The 18924-nt window shown below is 44.1% G+C and overlaps 1 protein-coding gene across 3 annotated transcripts in view; it reads right to left on the bottom strand.

Annotated features, from left to right (window-relative positions):
- Positions 1–977: 977 nt before the first annotated feature.
- The window catches only part of EFCAB11 (EF-hand calcium binding domain 11), a 163857-nt gene continuing 145910 nt past the window's right edge, over positions 978–18924 (bottom strand). For all 3 annotated transcript variants that reach the window (XR_011488415.1, XM_020900233.2, XM_070469778.1), the window contains one exon: positions 978–1180. Coding sequence is in view for 1 of the 3 variants with exons in the window: in XM_020900233.2 (XP_020755892.2) it covers positions 1105–1180 (76 nt within the window). In the remaining 2 variants the exon portion in view is untranslated. The remainder of the gene's footprint in view (positions 1181–18924) is intronic.

Below are 18924 nucleotides of genomic sequence, written 5' to 3' on the forward strand. Positions count from 1 at the left end.
AGTGCTGAATGTCCAGGTTCACAGTCCCTAGATCCCAGGTGTGGATGGGCAAAGCATGGGGAACAGGAACACAGATGGCTAAGACCCTTGGTGCAGGGAAGAACCTACCAGAACCAGCCAGAGTCCAGGAGAGGGCAGCCCAGGGCTTGCTCTTCTGCTGTGGAACCCCAGGCCCAGGCCACTCTAATGGATTCTGCAGATAAGTTTTTGCTCCCAAATCCTTGCTGCACCCCGTTCCTCCTCTGTGTACAGCTGGAAAAGACTTACTAATCACAGCCCACTCTGTCCCAGTCTTACTCAGCCAGTGCCCTAGGGCCATCTTTGGATGATGGTTTTGATGACTGCTAACAATACACTGTAGGCTTCCCAGGTGGTTCGTTGGTGAAGAATCTGCCTGCCAAGCAGGAGACGGGTTCAGTCCCTGAGTTGGGAAGATCCCCTGGAGAAGGAAATGGCAACCCACTCCAGTATCCTTGCCTGGAGAATCCCATGGACAGAGAAGCCTGGCAGGCTACAGTCCCTGGGGTCACAAAGAGTCAGACATGATTTATCAACTAAACGGCAACAAGGATACCTTTTCTTAGAGAAGTCTTTGGTCTTTGTTTTCCATTGCTCATTGCTTGGAACACAGTCAACACTCAGTACATGCAGATGCTATTATTTGATCAACCAGTGCTGAATGCACAAAGGAAACCGGCACCACTGGCATGAAAAAAACACCCTCTCCTTGGGTGTCAGGACCTGCTGAGGACCAGGGAGTCTTTGGGTGGGTGTCGAGGACCAGGAAATGAGTGGAGCCTCCCTGCCTGTGATGTGGGTGGGAGTCGGGAGCTGCGAGAGAAGAGGAAGGGTTGGGGACGACCCCAGCAGCAGTGCCAGCAGCAACTGGACTTAGGACTGGGGCCACATGGAAGGAGATAACTTATAATCATAATAACCACGTCTAGGAGTCTGAGATGCAAGCAGTTGTGAGCATCTGAAGACCATAATAGAGAGTTTAATGGAAGGTATGCAGTATGACAGCATCGCTAGGGTGGAATCTGACATCTCATTACATCACCATCTATTCTGGTCTCCCCAGAAGTTGCATACAAGCAGTTAGGCTTACTTTTGTCCAGAGTTCATGGCATATTCGAAGTCTTTAAAGCTGACATGACCATCTGAGTCTTGATCTACTTCCCTGGAAAATGAAACAGAAAGTGATTTACAGTGAGTTTCGTTCTACTTCTGCACTTCATTTCTCTATGTGACAGGCACCTATCTTATCCGCTAGAAGGCTGAGATCAATGGCTATCCTTTTTTTTTTTTTTTTTTTTTTTTGCATTGATAATACCTAAGGAGAGAAGGAAAGGAAAAAGTGTCTATTAAAACCTACAGAAATTATATATTCAATACATTTAAAGGAATGTCACCAAACGCACAGGTTATATTTGTTTATATTAAAAATGGCAGGAGTGATGATTTTTCTAGCCATCCTGCAAATTCTTTCTGTGATATGTCAATAAATATACATGCATCTGTCAACCAAAAAAGCAAGGCAGGAGGCTGCAAAGAAGAGAGTTTATTTGGATTCTAGAAGAATTGTAATTCAGGAAATACAAACTTGGGTAACCCTGAAAGTGTCCTGAAGAAGAGATGAAAAGCCACAGGGTTGTTAAAAGTTGCCTGGTGACAACTGTGATTGACTCTGACTCAAGTCGGAAAATATTTGTCCTTGAGGACTCCCAAGTTGTTTCAGGGTAAGAGTCCAGTAAGTATCTTGAGTTTCTGGAAGGTGTTCTGGATGACAAAGGACTTTAATGTCCATAAGTCACACTTCCTTACTGGTCTCCTGGCCCCGTGGCAGAGAGTTCTTGGCAACACTGACACCATTTTGATTTTTCCCACCACACATTGCACAACAGAAGTGTGGAGTAAAGAATTAAGAGGTAAGAAAAACCTTCTAGGGGACTTATCTGGTGTTCCAGTGGCTGAGTCCCTGCTCCCAGTGCAGAGAGCCCCAGTTAGAATCCTGGTCAGGGAACTAGATCCCAAATGCCACAACTAAAAGACCCTGCATGCTGCTGCTAAAAAAGATCATACAGGCCACAGTTTAAAAAGGAGATCCCATGCTTGACAAAGAAGATTCCACAGACCGTAACTAAGACCTGAAGCAGCCAGATGAATAAATATTTTTAAAAAGGAAAAACATTTTGGGAGTAAATAACTATAGTGACTGACATCTTGCCTCGCACTGCCTTTACACTGCCCATCTCACTGAGTCTGTGCACAGACACCAGGACGGGCCCATTCTGCAGACACGGACCATTAAGGGGTCTAATGTGCTGGTAGGATCACAGGAAACTCAGGATGGTTACATTCCCAAACGCGGGCTTCACACACTGTTCCACGTCTCCCTATGTGAATAAGATGTTCCAGACAGAAGTGGCTGTGTTGCAGTTACCACACAGCTAACCCAAGCTCCGGAAGTTTTCGTTGACTTCATTCATGGCCTCGGAAGCTCAGTTAATTCCTCACAAACACCCGATAAGCTTTTCTGAATCCTAGGAAGAGGGGTGAAGGCGTGAGCCTCTGACTGGTCAGCTGAGGGTATGAGTGGCCTCAGCCGGGTTGTGCCTAAGTGTCCCTAGGGCCACTGAGACAGGGGCATTGCTCCTTTGAACAGGGAGCAGAGAAATGGTGCTCGGTCCCCCTAGTTAACATAACACATGGCAAAGGGAGAAAATCGTGGCGTAAGCAATACATTCAGCTGCTACCAGTGACAGCAGTGATTACTTTAAGACTGTGTTTGAAAGATAACTGTTGAGCTGTGGTCACAATTCCTCTTTGGGAGGTATTCTAAAACAATGCATTACATGCCTTATGTGGCGCTCCTGGGTGGGTGCAAATTATATTTTGTTGAAACAGCAAATGGTATCAACCCAGACAAAGGGCTTTTTAAAGCAAGGACTGGTCCAAGTAACAGAGCCACTAATCACTGTAATAGTTTTAAAGCAGGCTTTTAAAATATTGAATTCTAAAATAAACTTTCTGAATATTTCATGCCAAAGTCTCTGAAGTCTATAACAGTATGGGATAGAGTGATAATAATTTTTCATTCTTTTGAAGTAAAGAAAAATCCCTACTTCTCTGCCCCAGGGCAAAACCATGTTGCAGTATGTTAGTTTAAGATGACTGCAGACTGTAGGGCCCATTATTCTTGCTACTTCTTTTGGTGAAATATACATGACAATTTCATGCTGTACAGGACCAAAGGCGGAATGGCAGATTCTTCTAAGGGATTAAAATAATCAGTATCACATGTTACTGACTACAGAGTATAAATCATCCCCTTTATTAAATAAGATAATTGAAGATTCTTAATATTGCCTAAGTATTTTTTCCCAAGGAATTGGATTAGATAAATGGCCTTTTTTTCTTTCCACTCTGAACTGGCATGATTGAACTATAAATCTCATAGGGTGAGTTAAGTAGATAACTTAGAGAAGTAATATTTAGGATAAACTGTTTCTATATATATGTGTGTGTGTGTGTGTTTATTCACTTATTGAGATGCTGAATACTTGTAGAAAAGGCAATCCCTTTGCCTGATTCTCTCAGTAAATAACCTTTTTGTAATTGCATTAACTTCTTATTTTTCTTGCTATCTTTGCCAAAGCTTCCCATCATAAAATGGTTATGGTATAACCAGCAGGTATTAAAATGGGAAAGTTTATTCATAAAGCTTGGAGTGGCATTTTTATAATGAATGGAGGAGCATTGTGTTTATATTTAGAATGAGACATGGTAAAATACCGTCTTCCAACTTTCCTTCCTCATCACATATATATAATGGTCGTCTCAAGGAGAATGAAGAGGAAATTCACATTTCAGAGCTATAATTTTAAAAGCTAAAATACTGTTTTTCATTGCAGACGGCATTATTCCAAAGAAGGAAGCTTTCACAGCACCCACACTCAGATCGCTGTGTGATAGAAGAGCAGATGTGCTGGTGGGTAGAATCGGTGGTGCTGAGGAGATGAAGGCGACATCATTATGTAAAGTTTCATGGTTTCTGTTTACACTGTTCAACACTAAAAGGAGTACACTCTCCTTCTGAAACCACAGTGTGCTGTCTCGGTGTCACTGATACACATTCAGCACTGAAATATTCCACCACCATCACTCCAACTAGAAATAAGTGCTGGGAAGGCAAGAACCTTCTCTTGTTCGCTGCAACGTCCCCATCTCTTGGCCCACAGTCGGCAATGACTATTTACAGAGTGAATGAATTTGTGGAATAAATGAATCTGGGGAAACAGTGGACAACACTGCAGAATATATACTGCCTCCCAGGAGGTTTGGGGGGACTAAAGAAAGTATGTCATCACTGTTTTTACAGAGTCGAAATCCTAGGCAGAGAAATAACAGACTGATGATGGCGCCTAGGAGCCATCGCTCGGGGACCCATCAAGAATGGTCAGCTGTGGTCTCCATGCCCAGCCGCATTTTGTAAACACAGACCAGATGCAAGAGTCCAAGTGAGAGATGGACTCCAGAAACTGAGGTTGCCTAGAAGAGCAACAGACGGAAGGCACCCGTTGCGTGACTGGGTGAACAGTCAAGAGACAAAGAACAGGAAGCTGGAAACTAAAGCAGAACACTGGACACTGCATCTAACCTGCCCTATAGCTGAAGCCCAAGCACTTAAAGCCACTTAAGTAACTGCTCTTTTACCGGACATAGGACTATATATATATATATATATATATACACACACACATATGAAATATAAGCCTGAATACACACACACACACTTCACTGGTAGCTCAGTTGGTAAAGAATCCACCTGCAATGCAGGAGACCCCGATTCGATCCCTGATTCAGGAAGATCCCCTGGAGAAGGGATAGGCTACCCACTCCAGTATTCTTGGACTTCCCTTGTGGGTCAGCTGGTAAAGAACCTGCCTGTGATGTGAGAGACCTGGGTTCAATCCCTGGGTTGGGAAGATGCCCTGGAGAAGGGAAAGGCACTCTAGTATCCTGGTCTGGAGAATTCCATGGACTGTACAGTTCATGAGGTCGAAGAGAGTTGGACACGACTGAGCAACTTTCACTTTGACACACACACACACACACACACAGGCTTATATTTCACAGCTGACTTTTTAAAGGAATGAACAGTTTATAAAGATAGATGAAAAGAAAATAAATTGCCATGAACAACAGTAACTGCTTTTAGACATGTAAAGCCGGTTAAAGACTTTTTGATTTGCTTGTTTTTGAGAGGCAAAGGGAGAGCTGGAATTGATCTGGGGAGTAGGAACTCCAGAGAGTTGAACTGCTCTGTGTGACTCAGTATGAACATTTTAGGACCGTGTGGGTGGAGGAGATGACAAGAAAGATAACAGAGGGGATTCCCTGGTGGTCCATTGGTTAAGACAACCTTCCACTTCAGGGGGCACAGGTTTGATCCCTGGTCAGGGAACTAAGATCCCGAATGCCATGTGGTGATGAAAAAAAAAAAAAAAACAGAGAAGATGCAAGAAGAAGGGGCTACTGACTGGTGGGGAGGAGGGTGGGATGCAACGAGAGGGTAACTGGCCCAAGAAAGTGCCCGTGCTCAAAAGTCCCTTAATTAACCACCACATCTATGTGTACTCCGAGGCTGTCCGTGCTGCGTGTTGGAACTTCTCGTTCATCCTCACCAAGGACTGTGACGGCCACACAGTCTGAGGGGATGTGTGTTGGGGTGTGGGCACCGAATCTGGCACTGAGGATGAGTTCAGTCTGAGTGGGTGTAGCAGAGAGCAGGGAAAGTCAGTGGGGGGCGGGAAGATGACCCATCAACTGAACGAGCTTAGACAGAAACGAGAACTCAGAGCCACAGGTCTTCCAGAAATTTGCAAAACCTCATAAAGTGCTGTAAAATTCCACAGGAAATGGAATGGGAGTTCCAGGCAATCCTATCTGGACTTTGAAGGGCAGAGGACCCAGGGTGACAACGCGATACACTGAGAATTTCAGGCAGGTCTACACTCTATCCATTCAGCTGAATCCCAACAGTTTTCTTATCTTTTAAAATTCCGACATTTTTTGGACTTATCAGATAAGTGGTTATAATTACTTCTATTTCCATAAGCTTTAGCATTTGTCTTTGTACATCCTGATTTGTTACGCAAGATTTGCTCTCCTTTTGGGGATGTCGTGTGGACTTAGCCGAGACGAGATGTTTTCCTGTGATCTTAGAGGGTAAGTGGTCCCCACCTTGAAGGATCCAGGGTTCCACACTGTGAAATTTTTATTAAGCTCAGCTGTACTGCTGCTCCAACATTATATTCTAGAGAAAAACAGGTTGTTTTTAAATTTAAAAAAGACATAAACAGCAAATGTTTCTCTCACAAGCAGGACATGTTCCTTGTGCAACAACATTCACATCATGCCAGTTTCTTGTAAGGGGCTTCCCTGGTGGCTCAGAAGGTAAAAAATCTGCCTGTAATGCAGGAGACCTGGGTTCAGTCCCAGGGTCAGGAAGATCCCCTGGAGAAGGGAATGGCAATCCATGCCAGTATTCTTGCCTGGAGAACTCCATGGACAGAGGAGCCTGGCATGCTACAGTCCATGGGGTTGCAAAGAGTTGGACACGACTGAGAGGCTAACACTTTTAACACTTAACTTCTTGTAATGTTTTGAAAATACTTTTTGTTGTAAAATAATTCAAGAGTACCCCATGGTTAGACCTCCAAAGTCAGATTTCAATTCAGAGTACATGCTTTTGCTCAAGTTAGTTTAAAACAAAAAAAGGAAGGAGAGAAACAAACAGTGAAGGAATTGAAACAATGGAACATTCTCTATTGAAATGATATAAAGACTATAAAAGTGATGTTTTTATGTGGAAACAAGAATAAAAACTATATATATTATAACTGTAATCTCATAAACATCTATATTCATTTGAGCAGAAGTGGAAGATTATAAACTAAACACAAATTTGTCCTATGGGCTGTTTTGGATTAAAATATTCTTTAGTACTGGTATCTTTTTCAACTGAAGGAGTATTTCCTTTCTTCTTGGTCTGAATTTTCTAAACAAGTGACCTTATTTCACAATGTCTAAATCTTCAATAGAGCAGGATTTCTCAATCTCGGTGCTGTCGACGTTGGGGGCCGGATCACTCTTTGCCATGAAGGCTGTCGGGCCTGTGCACTCTAGGATGTTTAGCAGCATCCCTGGTTTCTATCCATCTGATGCCAGGAGGACCCTTCCCCATTGGGACAGTCAAAACTGCCTCTGGATATTGCCAGGTGTCTCTTGTGAGGGTCGAGGGACAAAACCATCCCTGGTTGAAAACCACGGAGCTAGAATACGTGAACTGTGAACTTCAGATGTTCAAGCTGGTTTTAGAAAAGGCAGAGGAACCAGAGATCAAATTGCCAACATCTGCTGGATCATCAAAAAAAGCAAGAGAATTCCAGTGAAATATCTATTTCTACTTTATTGGCTATGCCAAAGCCTTTGACTGTGTGGATCACAATAAATTGTGGAAAATTCTTCAAGAGATGGGACTACCAGACCACCTAACCTGCCTCTTGAGAAACCTGTATGCAGGTCAGGAAGCAACAGTTAGAACTGGACATGGAACAACAGACTGGCTCCAAATAGGAAAAGGAGTATGTCAAGGCTGTATGTTGTCACCCTGCTTATTTAACTTATATGCAGAGTACATCATGAGAAACACTGGGCTGGATGAAGCACAAGCTGGAATCAAGATTGCCAGGAGAAATATCAATAACCTCAGATATGCAGATGACACCACCCTTATGGCAGAAAGTGAAGACGAACTAAAAAGCCTCTTGATGAAAGTGAAAGAGGGGAGTGAAAAAGTTGGCTTAAAGCTCAACATTTAGAAAACTAAGATCATAGCATCTGGTCCCATCACTTCATGGCAAATAGATGGGGAAACAGTGCAAACAGTGGCTGACTTTATTTTTTTGGGGTTCCAAAATCACTGCAGATGGTCATTGCAGCCATGAAATTAAAAGACAGATTGCTCCTTGGAAGGAAAGTTATGACCAACCTAGATAGCATATTAAAAAGCAGAGACATTACTTTGTCAACAAAAGTCCATCTAGTCAAGGCTATGGTTTTTCCAGTGGTCATGTATGGATGTGATAGTTGGATCATAAACAAAGCTGAGTGCTAAAGAATTGATGTTTTGAACTGTGGTGTTGGAGAAGACTCTTGAGAGTCCCTTGGACTGCAAGGAGATTCAACCAGTTCACCCTAAAAGAGATCAGTCCTGGGTGTTCATTGGAAGGACTGATGTTGAAGCTGAAACTCCAATACTTTGGCCACCTGATGCAAAGAACTGACACATTCGAAAAGCCCCTGATGGTGGGAAAGATTGAAGGCAGGAGGAGAAGGGGATGACAGAGGATGAGATGGTTGGATGGCATCGTCAACTCAATGGACATGAGTTTGAGTAAACTCCGGGAGCTGGTGATGGACAGGAAGGTCTGGTGTGCGGCAGTCCACGGGGTTGCAAAGAGTCGGACACTACTGACCGACTGAACTGAACTGAGAGGAGCCAGAGGTGGAGGCCATTCTCTGTAACATTCCAGCTAAATCTACACTTACTAGAAAACTGCTTTAAAGATATGCCCCGGCCCCAAACAAGTGACTGCGCGGCAGGGGAGGCACCCATGTTTCTTGGCTCGATTAAGCAGATCGTTGCCTCAGTGCTCTGCCCTGCCGACACGAAGGTTTTGGTGGAGCCCAGAGAAGACATCTGGGGAGGCAAGCCCTCGGGGTGATAACAGAGCAGCGGCGGGCGCGTCTGTGTTCGCAGCACACAAGCGGGCAGTCGGCAGTTACCCTGAGTCACTGGGATAGTCACACGGGTGTTGGAAGTTGACGCCCCATTTCACTCACCTGAAACATGGATGAGAAATTTAACGTGGAGGCAAAGACTGAGATGAGAAAATTTTTCTGAGTGGAATTTGAGGGACGGGGAGAAAGGGAGAGAGGCCCTCTTTCTCTCCGATTCTTCACGGAGTAATTTAAAGGAAAAAAGTCAAAACTGCTGTTATGTTAAGGTCAGAGCTGTCATACTGACTGAATGGTGAGAGCTAGAATGTCCGTCCAAGCGAGGAGCCCCTGCTGGGCGCGAGCGGGCGGCCATTGAAGACCACCGACCGTCAGGCTGCGAGCGCCCTGCCTTTCCGGGGGACCCGCGGGTCCTCCCCGCCGGCGCGCTTGCCTCCTTGTTGATGAGAGGCCTGTGGGGCTCGGCGGCCGTTCAGTCGGCCACGAGTTCATTAATTCTACCTTGTTAAAGACGTGTGTTAGGGAAAGTCGCTCAGACGCACAGGAAAGCCGGAAGAAGCGTTTAGCTGGTTTCCGGTCTTTCGCGGCTCCCTCCGCGGCTCTGTCTGCCGCCTTCACCTCAGCGAGTCCGCAGCCCCTTCCCGCGCCGCCTCACTCTGGCCGCTCATCTTCTGCTGCGATGCCTCCCGTTGCCAGGTGCTTCCAACCGTCCACCGTGGCTCTAACCCCGGCCCTCGCCCGCGCCGTCGCAAGTATAAAAAAGGGCGTTAACGCCCCCTAGGTGATTCTTGCCCCGTGAGGGGTCAGCTGTCAGTGGATTCACTGTCCTTTGGTCCTTCTGAGGCGCCTCTCTGGACCCAGGGAAGCCCTCCTTCACCTCAGGCTTGCCCTCACTCACCGTTCCGCCCTTGCTCCCCGAGGTTGTACCCCAAACAAGCAACCTGCGCAACATCATCTAAAGCTCTGCTTTCAGGAAGATCTCAGGCTGACGCAGAGGAAAGTCTGAGAGATGGAGTTCTCACGGGGCATTTAAATTGCCATCAGTGGTAGCATGTCACAGCAGAGTCTCGTTCAGGTAACAGGGAACTCACTAGTGAAACAGATCAGTTTCTTCTCTTTGGGAGCTGACTTTTAGAGCAAATTAAATATTGCCTTTCAGAAGAGCTCTGAAGTTTGAAATTTCAGGCAATTGAAACGCCAAGGACAGCCAGAAGAGAATCTTCCTTTCATTGTCTCATATACATGTCTTATTTAATACTATTTAGTCTGCCTACAATACATGGTATTTAGACTTTAGGCGAGGATCATGTGTTCCTCAATATAAGAGTGTTCTTCTGCCTTCTGGACACAGAGGTATAGCTATGGACTGGTCGTGGGCTGGTGGTGGAATTGGCCACTTAGGATGAACTATGGAGGATAAAAGCCTGGCCAGGAAGAAAAGATGACACAAGCCAGGCAAAACTCTGGCCTCCTTAGGACCAGGTCCTGCCTACTAGATGAGAGACACAGTGCATGCTGTTGGTTACTTCCCTGTCACCTGTGCTACTCAGCTGTGTTGTTTGGGTGAATGGATCCCCACCCCAAGTTCCCCAAGTGGGATCCCACTGGCTTAAGCCAACCAGTTTAACCCTACTCTCCTTACCTGTAGTGACTGGTTTGAGGGATCACTGGCTAATTAGTACATGCCATTCCTCCTCTGACCGGTACTGATGGGTAAAGAGTTGTGTGAATATGTGCTCAGCTGCTGAGTTATGACTGACTCTCTGTGACCCCACAGACTGTAGCCTGCCAGGCTCCTCTCTGTTCCTGGGGATTCTCCAGGCAAGAATACTGGAGTGGGTTGCCATTTCTTACTCCAAGGGATCTTCCTGACCCAGGGATTGAACATCTCCTGTCTCTCCCACGTTGGCAGGTGGATTCTGGGTAAAGAGTTGGGTTAGTCATAATGAGGCCTGGGCTTTTGTTTGTCAGCTGAGAAAGAAGCAGCTCTCTCACTGGACAGCTGGGATGCAGAGGTGGCATGACCTTACAGCAGTCATTTTCCTGACACAAGAGTACCACTTCCGTAAGAGTTCTCTGAGTCACTGATCTAAAAATTTATGCATTTGCTTTTCATGGTCAATTATCAGCCTGAAGATGTGCTACATACAGTGAAGGGAAGAGTCAGAAGAATTACAGAGTGAGTTGGAGCCTAATCAACTAGACCTGAAGCATGCCCAGTTTCAAAACTTTCAGTTACCTGATCCAATAAATTCCCTGGGTTGTTAAAAGCAGTCTAAAAAGTATTTCCTGGTATGTGCAAATAAAAGCATCCTGACATGTCAGGTATCCCACCTGAAATCTTTTCTAAACTTTTCAGTATCTGGAACTTGGTAGTTATAGAATAGACACTCATAAATTCAATATTTTTGAAATAATTATTCCATTTTGAAAGAAACCCCCAAATAACTCAGATTTTCCCTTTGGGTGCTATCTGAAGATACTGGATTAGTCTCCATAATTCTGCATTCTAAAGAAGTTACTTTCTCACTGCAATCCAACAAAAATCTTTGTTTACACTGCCTTAACTGTGATTATGTGCTGAAGGAAGCTATTGATGGGACCAATATGGTTTTTTCCCTAAACAGTGACAGAATAGATTCTCCAGTCCAAAAAAAAGAAAAATGGATGTGAAATGCAGTCACAGCTGGCAAAAATGATTAACCATAAATAATGACTCACTTTTTCCTATTTACAAGGTTTTTAAAACAAGGAGTCTTATTTAAAGCTAGAGGTATTTTAAAAGGAGGAAAGAATGTACTTTCAGAATGTCTGATTATTGACTACTTGTGCACATGTGTATAAATGCAATCAACATATAGCCCAAAGTCTCATTTCTGGCAAAGAGTTTCATATTCCTTCTCTATAAGTGTTTTAGCAGAACCACTAATACATAGTGACATGATCTTTTTACTCAGTTTGAGTCTCCGGAAGAGAAATTGTGATGGCAGAAAATAGCTTATATCAGAGAGCTTTAGGGATAAAGAACAAAAACCAAAGTGAGTCTCTCTGAACTAATAATAAAAAAATCTGTTTCCTATCCTTTTGGGTCACTAGGTTGTCTGTTCCCTCTGCATGCCATGTCTGTCTAAGAGCCTGCTCTCAATATAGCAGGGAGCAGTGTGGTCCACCAGAAAAGGCCCAGGAGTGAGCTTTTGTCTCAGCGAGGCTGGGTGATCCTGGGCAAGTGTCTCAGCTGCTGTGAATTCAGGCTTCTCGCTGGTCAAGTCGAATGGTTGGGCTATGATTGCTAAGCTGATACAGCTCTACATTTTGATAAATCTACACTGGATCTCAATCTACTACTAGTGTATTTGTACCAAAAGTCTAAAATGGCAAGCCAGCCCCCAATCAGCCATTTTTAGCTTTTAAATAGTAGTTTTGAGTCTTCAACCCTGTGGACAGGTTTAAAGATCCGTAAGTATATATAAATAGGAAAAAAAAATGATCCTGCCTTCAACAGTGTGAAATATGAATGGAGAGAAAGCCATTTCTATTTCAAATATATAATCACTTCAGCTGAGATATCTAGTATCATCGTGAACTTGATTATGAGATAAAAGAAGTGGGCCAGAGATGGCAATCATTTAATCTCTTAAGAACAGCTCTTCTGAAGAGCTTTTCACACTATGCTCCATAGACTTCTAGCAGGTTATGATCTGGCTAGAAAGAAAGCATAATGATAAGGAAAATTATGTTTTCAATAACATGCTTTTACAGTACAAGTCCTTCCACAAAGGAGGCAATAAAATGAACTCTGACCACTTTAACAGATGGCGTAATGGCTCCATGCGCAGATGTGGCCTCTCTGAAAACAACAAGTTCATAGCCTTGATTGGAGGTTTAAGAATGAGCTGAACTTTCAAGTGTGATGTAGGAAAGATTACATACTTCCAGACAAGAAAGCTGAGTATTAGTGGGTTCAGATGCTTGGAGAGATGGGCTAAAAGAATAAAGCTTAATGAGCTTCATTTTGCTAATGCAACAAATAGAGTCGAAGATGAAATATGAACTCTAAACATCAAGCCATTTATAAATGCCCTGCTGATAATGCTGTTAGCCCCTGTCAGATAGGGAAGCTTGCTTTTTTAAAAGCATACTTCCTCAGAGTCAGAAAACACCAATTGTCAGGTGATGCTCATTTTCCCTAGTAGTATGATGTTTTCGAGTAGAATATATTTTTAATAATACATGATGGGACTGTGGAATTTTTTGTTTACTTATTTGTGCTTTCCTTTTTTAAGGAAGGCAGATAAACTGAATCTAAAGTTTATCTGGAGAAAGAAATATGTCAGGAGAATATTTTTTTCCAAAAAATAATAATAATATCAAAACAACATAAAGCCTCAGTGTCCTTATGGCCCAGGAATTAATAAAGGAGAATGGCATCGATGCACACACACACACACACACACACACACACACAGAGGAATTCAGTAGTGGTCAAAAGAGGCATTTCAAGTTGGTGGGGATAAAACAGGTTGGTAGGAAAAGGAGCTGGGATCATTGACCCTCTGTTTATCCATTTCAGGATGGCTGGAGTCTGTTTCCATGGCAGAGTCTGCTATGTGTTCAACAAAACTTGTTTCCTTTTCTTCCTGAGAACATAGCTAAGCCACATTTTCCAGTCTCCCTTGCAATTAGATGCCACTGGGAGTTCTGGCAACAGAATGATAATAATATAATAATATAGAAAGAAAGAATATCCATTGTTCCTTCTAATTAAAAGCCCTCACATTTCAAAGGAGTGTACAGGACCTGACAGTCACCCCAGGGACTGTGGCATGGCCAAATCCTGAAAGATATTCTCATCGTGTGTTAGCAGAGACTCACCAGTAATCCAAGGGATTAACTCTATATATTAATAACTTGGTTATAGGAACATTGTTTGGAAATTCTATCAAGTCAGGGCATAGTGTTATTTTTCTCACTAAGTGAGAGTACAGGAATTTATAAAAATTAAGATTTTTAACTGTTCACCCTACAGTTTTAAATAATCCATTTGGGAAAAATAAGATTTCACCTCTTAGGCCACTTCTCAATGATGTGCATCGCTGAGCCAATGGAAAATCTGGCCTTACTTCTGCATAATTACAATAAATTATTGATGGTTTTGTTTACAACATACTCTCAGCATTTAAAACCTCTGAGTCTGTGAACAATAATAAGCAACATAAAAAAAATGAAACATTTCATAATGAAACAATTCCCTCCGATTATCAGAAGTACCCTGTTCACAAAGGCCATCTATAATGGCAAAGGCACATCAAATGGAATGAACACAAGGGCTTTTCCGATGAGAATTTCAGCCGAAAGAGATGAAGGTTCAGAGGGCATATGGCAAATGTTTAGAAAATTATGAAATGCAAAGAGAATGAACATGGGCAAATCAATCAAATCCTATGCTAAGATCAAGGAGCCCCAGGTCCAAGCGCAGAGAGAATACTTGAGCACTGACGCGTGGAAGGGCTTCTTCATACAACAGCTAGGAGACAGGACTTCTTTTCTATCCCTGAAAGAGTGACTCCCAAGGTTAGTATGAGGGATGCTAAAAAGAAGGGGTGCACGTCCTCCCCCACCTTAATGAGGTCCCACAAAGTGCATGACCCTCTTGTCCTGACAGACCTGTTAGACCGCTCCCCACCTGCCCAGGACTGACAATCCATTCTCCAGGGGGTGACCACAGTGCCAGAGGCTGGCATGACATTTGCCTTCCAGAGTGGGTGGGAGGGCTAGGGAGTCTTCAAAGGTTTTAGGCTGAGAATGCAAGCTGGCTCATGGCGCAGTTTCAGTAATGTGTAAATCACATTTGGAGTGTGAGGTGTGTGTGTGTGTGTGTGTGTCGTGCTTGGGGTGGGGCTCTTCCTAGCCTTGGGAAGAAACTGGACTCACCCATAAATGGCCACAGCAATACGGATTTCAGGGATTCAAATTACTGGCCCCATCCAGTGTGACATTTCCCTCCCATTATCCAGTCTCTCCTGCCTCCAGGCAGGGCCACATCATTGATTATGGAGTATTCCAGCCACTAAAAAAGATCCCGACGATCATTAAAGACATTAAGTGCTGATCGGTGCTGGCGGAGTGAGTTAAAAGGTTCGTGCCCTTCTGGTAACAACTCCACGGGGCTATTTCAGGATATTTATTAAACAAATTAAGTATTTACATTATGGGCCAGCACAGGGGCAGAGCCACGAGTGCCTCAGTGTGAGAAGATGAAACCAGGAGAATCTGTGTTGGGGAAACTGTTTCCAGTTTCCTAGAATTGGGGGCTGAGGACACACTGTTTGGAACAAGTCTGCATTAGGCAGGCATCAGAGGTGTCCCTGTGACCACCTGCGTGCAACTTTTTCAGGTAGCTGAACCATGGGACCAGGAAAAGTTCATCATGAGTCCAGGTGTTTTCCTTGGAGGGTATACCGTCTATGTCTTAGAAAGTGGTGATTAAGGACTAGAAAATGGGGCTTCCCTGATGAATCAGTAAAGAATCCACCTGCAATGCAGGAAACCTGGGTTCAATCCCTGGGTTGGGAAGATCCCCTGGAGAAGGGAAAGGCTACCCACGCTGGTATTCTGGCCTGGAGAATTCCATGGACTGTATAGTCCATGGGGTTGCAAAGAGTTGGACACAACTGAGCAACTTTCACTTTCAAGGACTAGAAAGACAATTAAGGAAATCTTCAAAGCCTAAACGAAATGGGTCTACTCCTACAATTTTCCCCCCAAAATTAAGAATTTTAATGCCATAATGATGATGAACGTAATGTAAAAGTATTTTCTTGGCATATGGTGCTATGGTTTCCTGTAGTAAAGGAATCCATGTTTTTCAAATACAGTGATAGTCCATGAATGCTAGGCCATCTGCATTATATTATTAGTTTTCCTCCTCACTTGACTGTAAACTTGCAGTTTTTACACTTTATTACATTTTTATTACATTTGATTCACTGTGTGGTTCTTAGGGTTGACACAGTGCCTGGCACACACTGGCATTCAAGGAACATGTGCTATATTGAACATGTGAACAGGAAAGTTTGGAAATGGGAGAAAAGCAATATCACTTACTCTCTAATAGTCTTAAACCAATTACTGTGATCACTGTGGCACTTTGCTTTCTGATTAGGGTAAGAAATTCTGTATCCTGCTAATTTAAATGTACTAGAAACACTTACCCCCCATCATTATAATCTTGATTATTTCCACTTTAATGGCTGTATATACTTTTATCCTCTGGAATAGGAAATGGCAACCCACTCCAGTATTCTTGCCTGGACACTCTGTGGACAGAGGGGTCTGGCGGGCTACGGTCCATGGAGGCACAAAAAGTCGGACACCACTGAGCAGTTGAGCATACGTGATATTACCAAATGGATCTATAATAATTTACATGTCTGTTGGACTTTGGAAATGCCCTGGTCTTTCTGCTTTTATATCTGTGCCAATGAACACATCCATTAAAAATCCTTTGTCTTGGAAATAGGTCCTTGAGGACTTCCCTGGTGATGCAGTGGATAAGACTCTGCCGGCCAGTGTAGGGGACATGGGTTCAGTCCCAGGTTTGGGAAGATTCCACATGCCACGGAGCAGCCAAGCCCATGTGATACAACTCCTGGAGCCTGTGCTTCGCAACTGGAGAGGAGTCCCTGCTCCCTGCACCTAGAGGAAGTTCACATAAAACAAGCAAGACCCAGCACAGCCAAAAATAGATACATAGTAAAATAAAATTTAAAGAATTAGATTAAAAAATAGACCCTTGAGTTCATTTATTTATTCATCAGATACACCCTAACAGCCACTATGAACCAGGAGCATTAGGTTCTGAAGATGTAGGGGTGAGCCAAAAAGAAACAGTCCCTTGCAGCTTTTCGTCCAGCCAGGGAGAGCATTAAATAATTAAAGGAGGAAGCAGAATCACCAGCGTGCTGAGTGCTTTGTGCGCTGTGTGCTGTGCTGAGTCCTCAGTCGTGTCCGACTCTTTGCGACCTCCATGGACCGCAGCCCGCCAGGCCCCCTGTTCATGGGGATTTTCCAGGCAAGAATACTGGAGTGGGTTGCCATGTCCTCCTCCAGGGGATCTTCGCATCCCAGTGATGGAACCCAGGTTCTGCATCACAGGCAGGTTCCTTACCATCTGGGCCACCTGGGAAGCGGAGCACCTCGGAGAGAGCAGAAGGCGCCGCGAGAGGGCAGGATAAGGGAGCTGGGTGCGGTCAGGGGTGGGTCCCCGAGGAAGCAGGATGGGGTTGAGACCAGAGTTAAGAGTTACCAGCGAGGCGCCGGGCAGGGAAGAGCGGTCCAGCAGAGGGGACAGCATGCGCAAGGGCCTCGAGGCGAGAGACAGCAGGAACATCCAAGGAACTGGAAGAAGCCTCGCGGCCAGAGTGCACATGATGAGCACGGAGCCCAGTGACCGAGCAGCGTGATCGAGATCGCTCAGGGCCTGGTGGCCCACTTAAGGACTCTGGTTATAATCCAAAGGGCTATAGGAAGTTGCTGAACTGCTTCAGGGAGAGGGCTAATGTGCTTAAATCAACATTTTGAAAGTTCATCCTTGCTGAGGTAGGCAGAATAATGGCCTTCCAAAGGTGTCCGGGTCGGAATCCTGAAATGTACAGTTATGTTCCATGGGAAAGCGGGGAGAGGGTTGTATTACAAGAGAGAATTAAGGTCACTGACGTTACAAAGGGAGGTTATTCCTAGATTATCCAGGTGGGCCCCATGTAATCTCAAGGGTCCTTAAAGGTGGAAGAGGGAAGCAGAAGGCTTGGTAATGAGTCAGAGAGAGACTGGAAGATGCTAAGCTGCTGGCTTTGCACATGGAGGAAGGTGCCATGAGCCAAGGAGTGCAGGTGGCCTCCAGAATCTGGAAATGAATCTTACCCTAGAGCCTCTGCGTGTAATGCAGTCCTGCTGACATCTTGATTTTGGCCCAGCGAGGCCCATTTTGGATTGCTGGCCTCCAGAATGGAAAGCTGACAAATGTGTGTTAAGTCACTAAGCCTAGGGTATTTGGTTATGGCAGTCATAGGAGATTAATACGAGGGAGGAGATCATGAATTTGGCTTTGGATGGTTAAGTTCTGTATGTCCTAGACGAAAAGAGTATGGACATTTGCAAGTATTCATCTGTTAGTTACTTTTCTAATACATTGCTGCTGTTTCGTTGCTAAATCCTGTCGAATCTTTTGTGACCCCATGGACTGTAGCTTGCCAGTCTCTTCCCATGGGATTGCCCAGGCAAGAATACTGGAGTGGGTTGGCCTTTCCTTCTCAAGAGGAGATTCCTGATCCAGGGATCAACCCTGGGTCTCCTGCCTTCGCAGGCAGATTCTTTACCACTGAGCCACCAGGGAAGTCCTTCTCTAATAAGTTACATGGTAATTTTTTGGCCACACCCATAGAATACGGGATCTTAGTTCCTGAACCAGGGATAGAACCTATGACCCGTGCACTGGGAGCATGGAATCTTAATCACTGGCCTGCCAGGGAAGTCCCATCAGTTACATGATTTTTAAAGAAATCTGACTTTTCAGGACTCCAGTTGTATGTTGCATTTAAAGTCAGTTCTGCATCTAAATCTCTTATAAGCTTGAAAAGAAACAAATATGTTTTTTCCCTTAGATTCTTGTCAGTACTTGGCAATCACTGGGGGAAAAGTGATATTAAAAACCACTGGATCTAAACTAAAGGGGGAAAAGATTCCATTAAAAAGGCAGCCCATATATAAAATTATCTTAAAATACTTTAATAAAAAATGTGTTGAATTTATGTAGAGAAAACTACAAAATTCCATGGAGACATACAAAAGGATATTTTTAAATGTCCATATGTGTATTTCTGGATGGGAAGACTGAACACTGTAAAGATGCCAAATTCTTCCCGATTAATTTATAGATTGAATACAATTTTTATCAAAACCCCAAAGGGAGGTTTTTGGAACTCCACAGAAATGATTCTACCATTCATCTGGAAAATAAATAGGCAGGAAGAGCCGAGAACAATGTGAAAACAAGAAATAGCAGGTTTCAGAACATATCAGAAGAACTGGGGTGGAGGGAGTGTGTTCCTGGTGTAAGAATGT

Source organism: Odocoileus virginianus, chromosome 6, assembly GCF_023699985.2.
Source record: "Odocoileus virginianus isolate 20LAN1187 ecotype Illinois chromosome 6, Ovbor_1.2, whole genome shotgun sequence".
Classification (NCBI taxonomy): domain Eukaryota; kingdom Metazoa; phylum Chordata; class Mammalia; order Artiodactyla; family Cervidae; genus Odocoileus; species Odocoileus virginianus.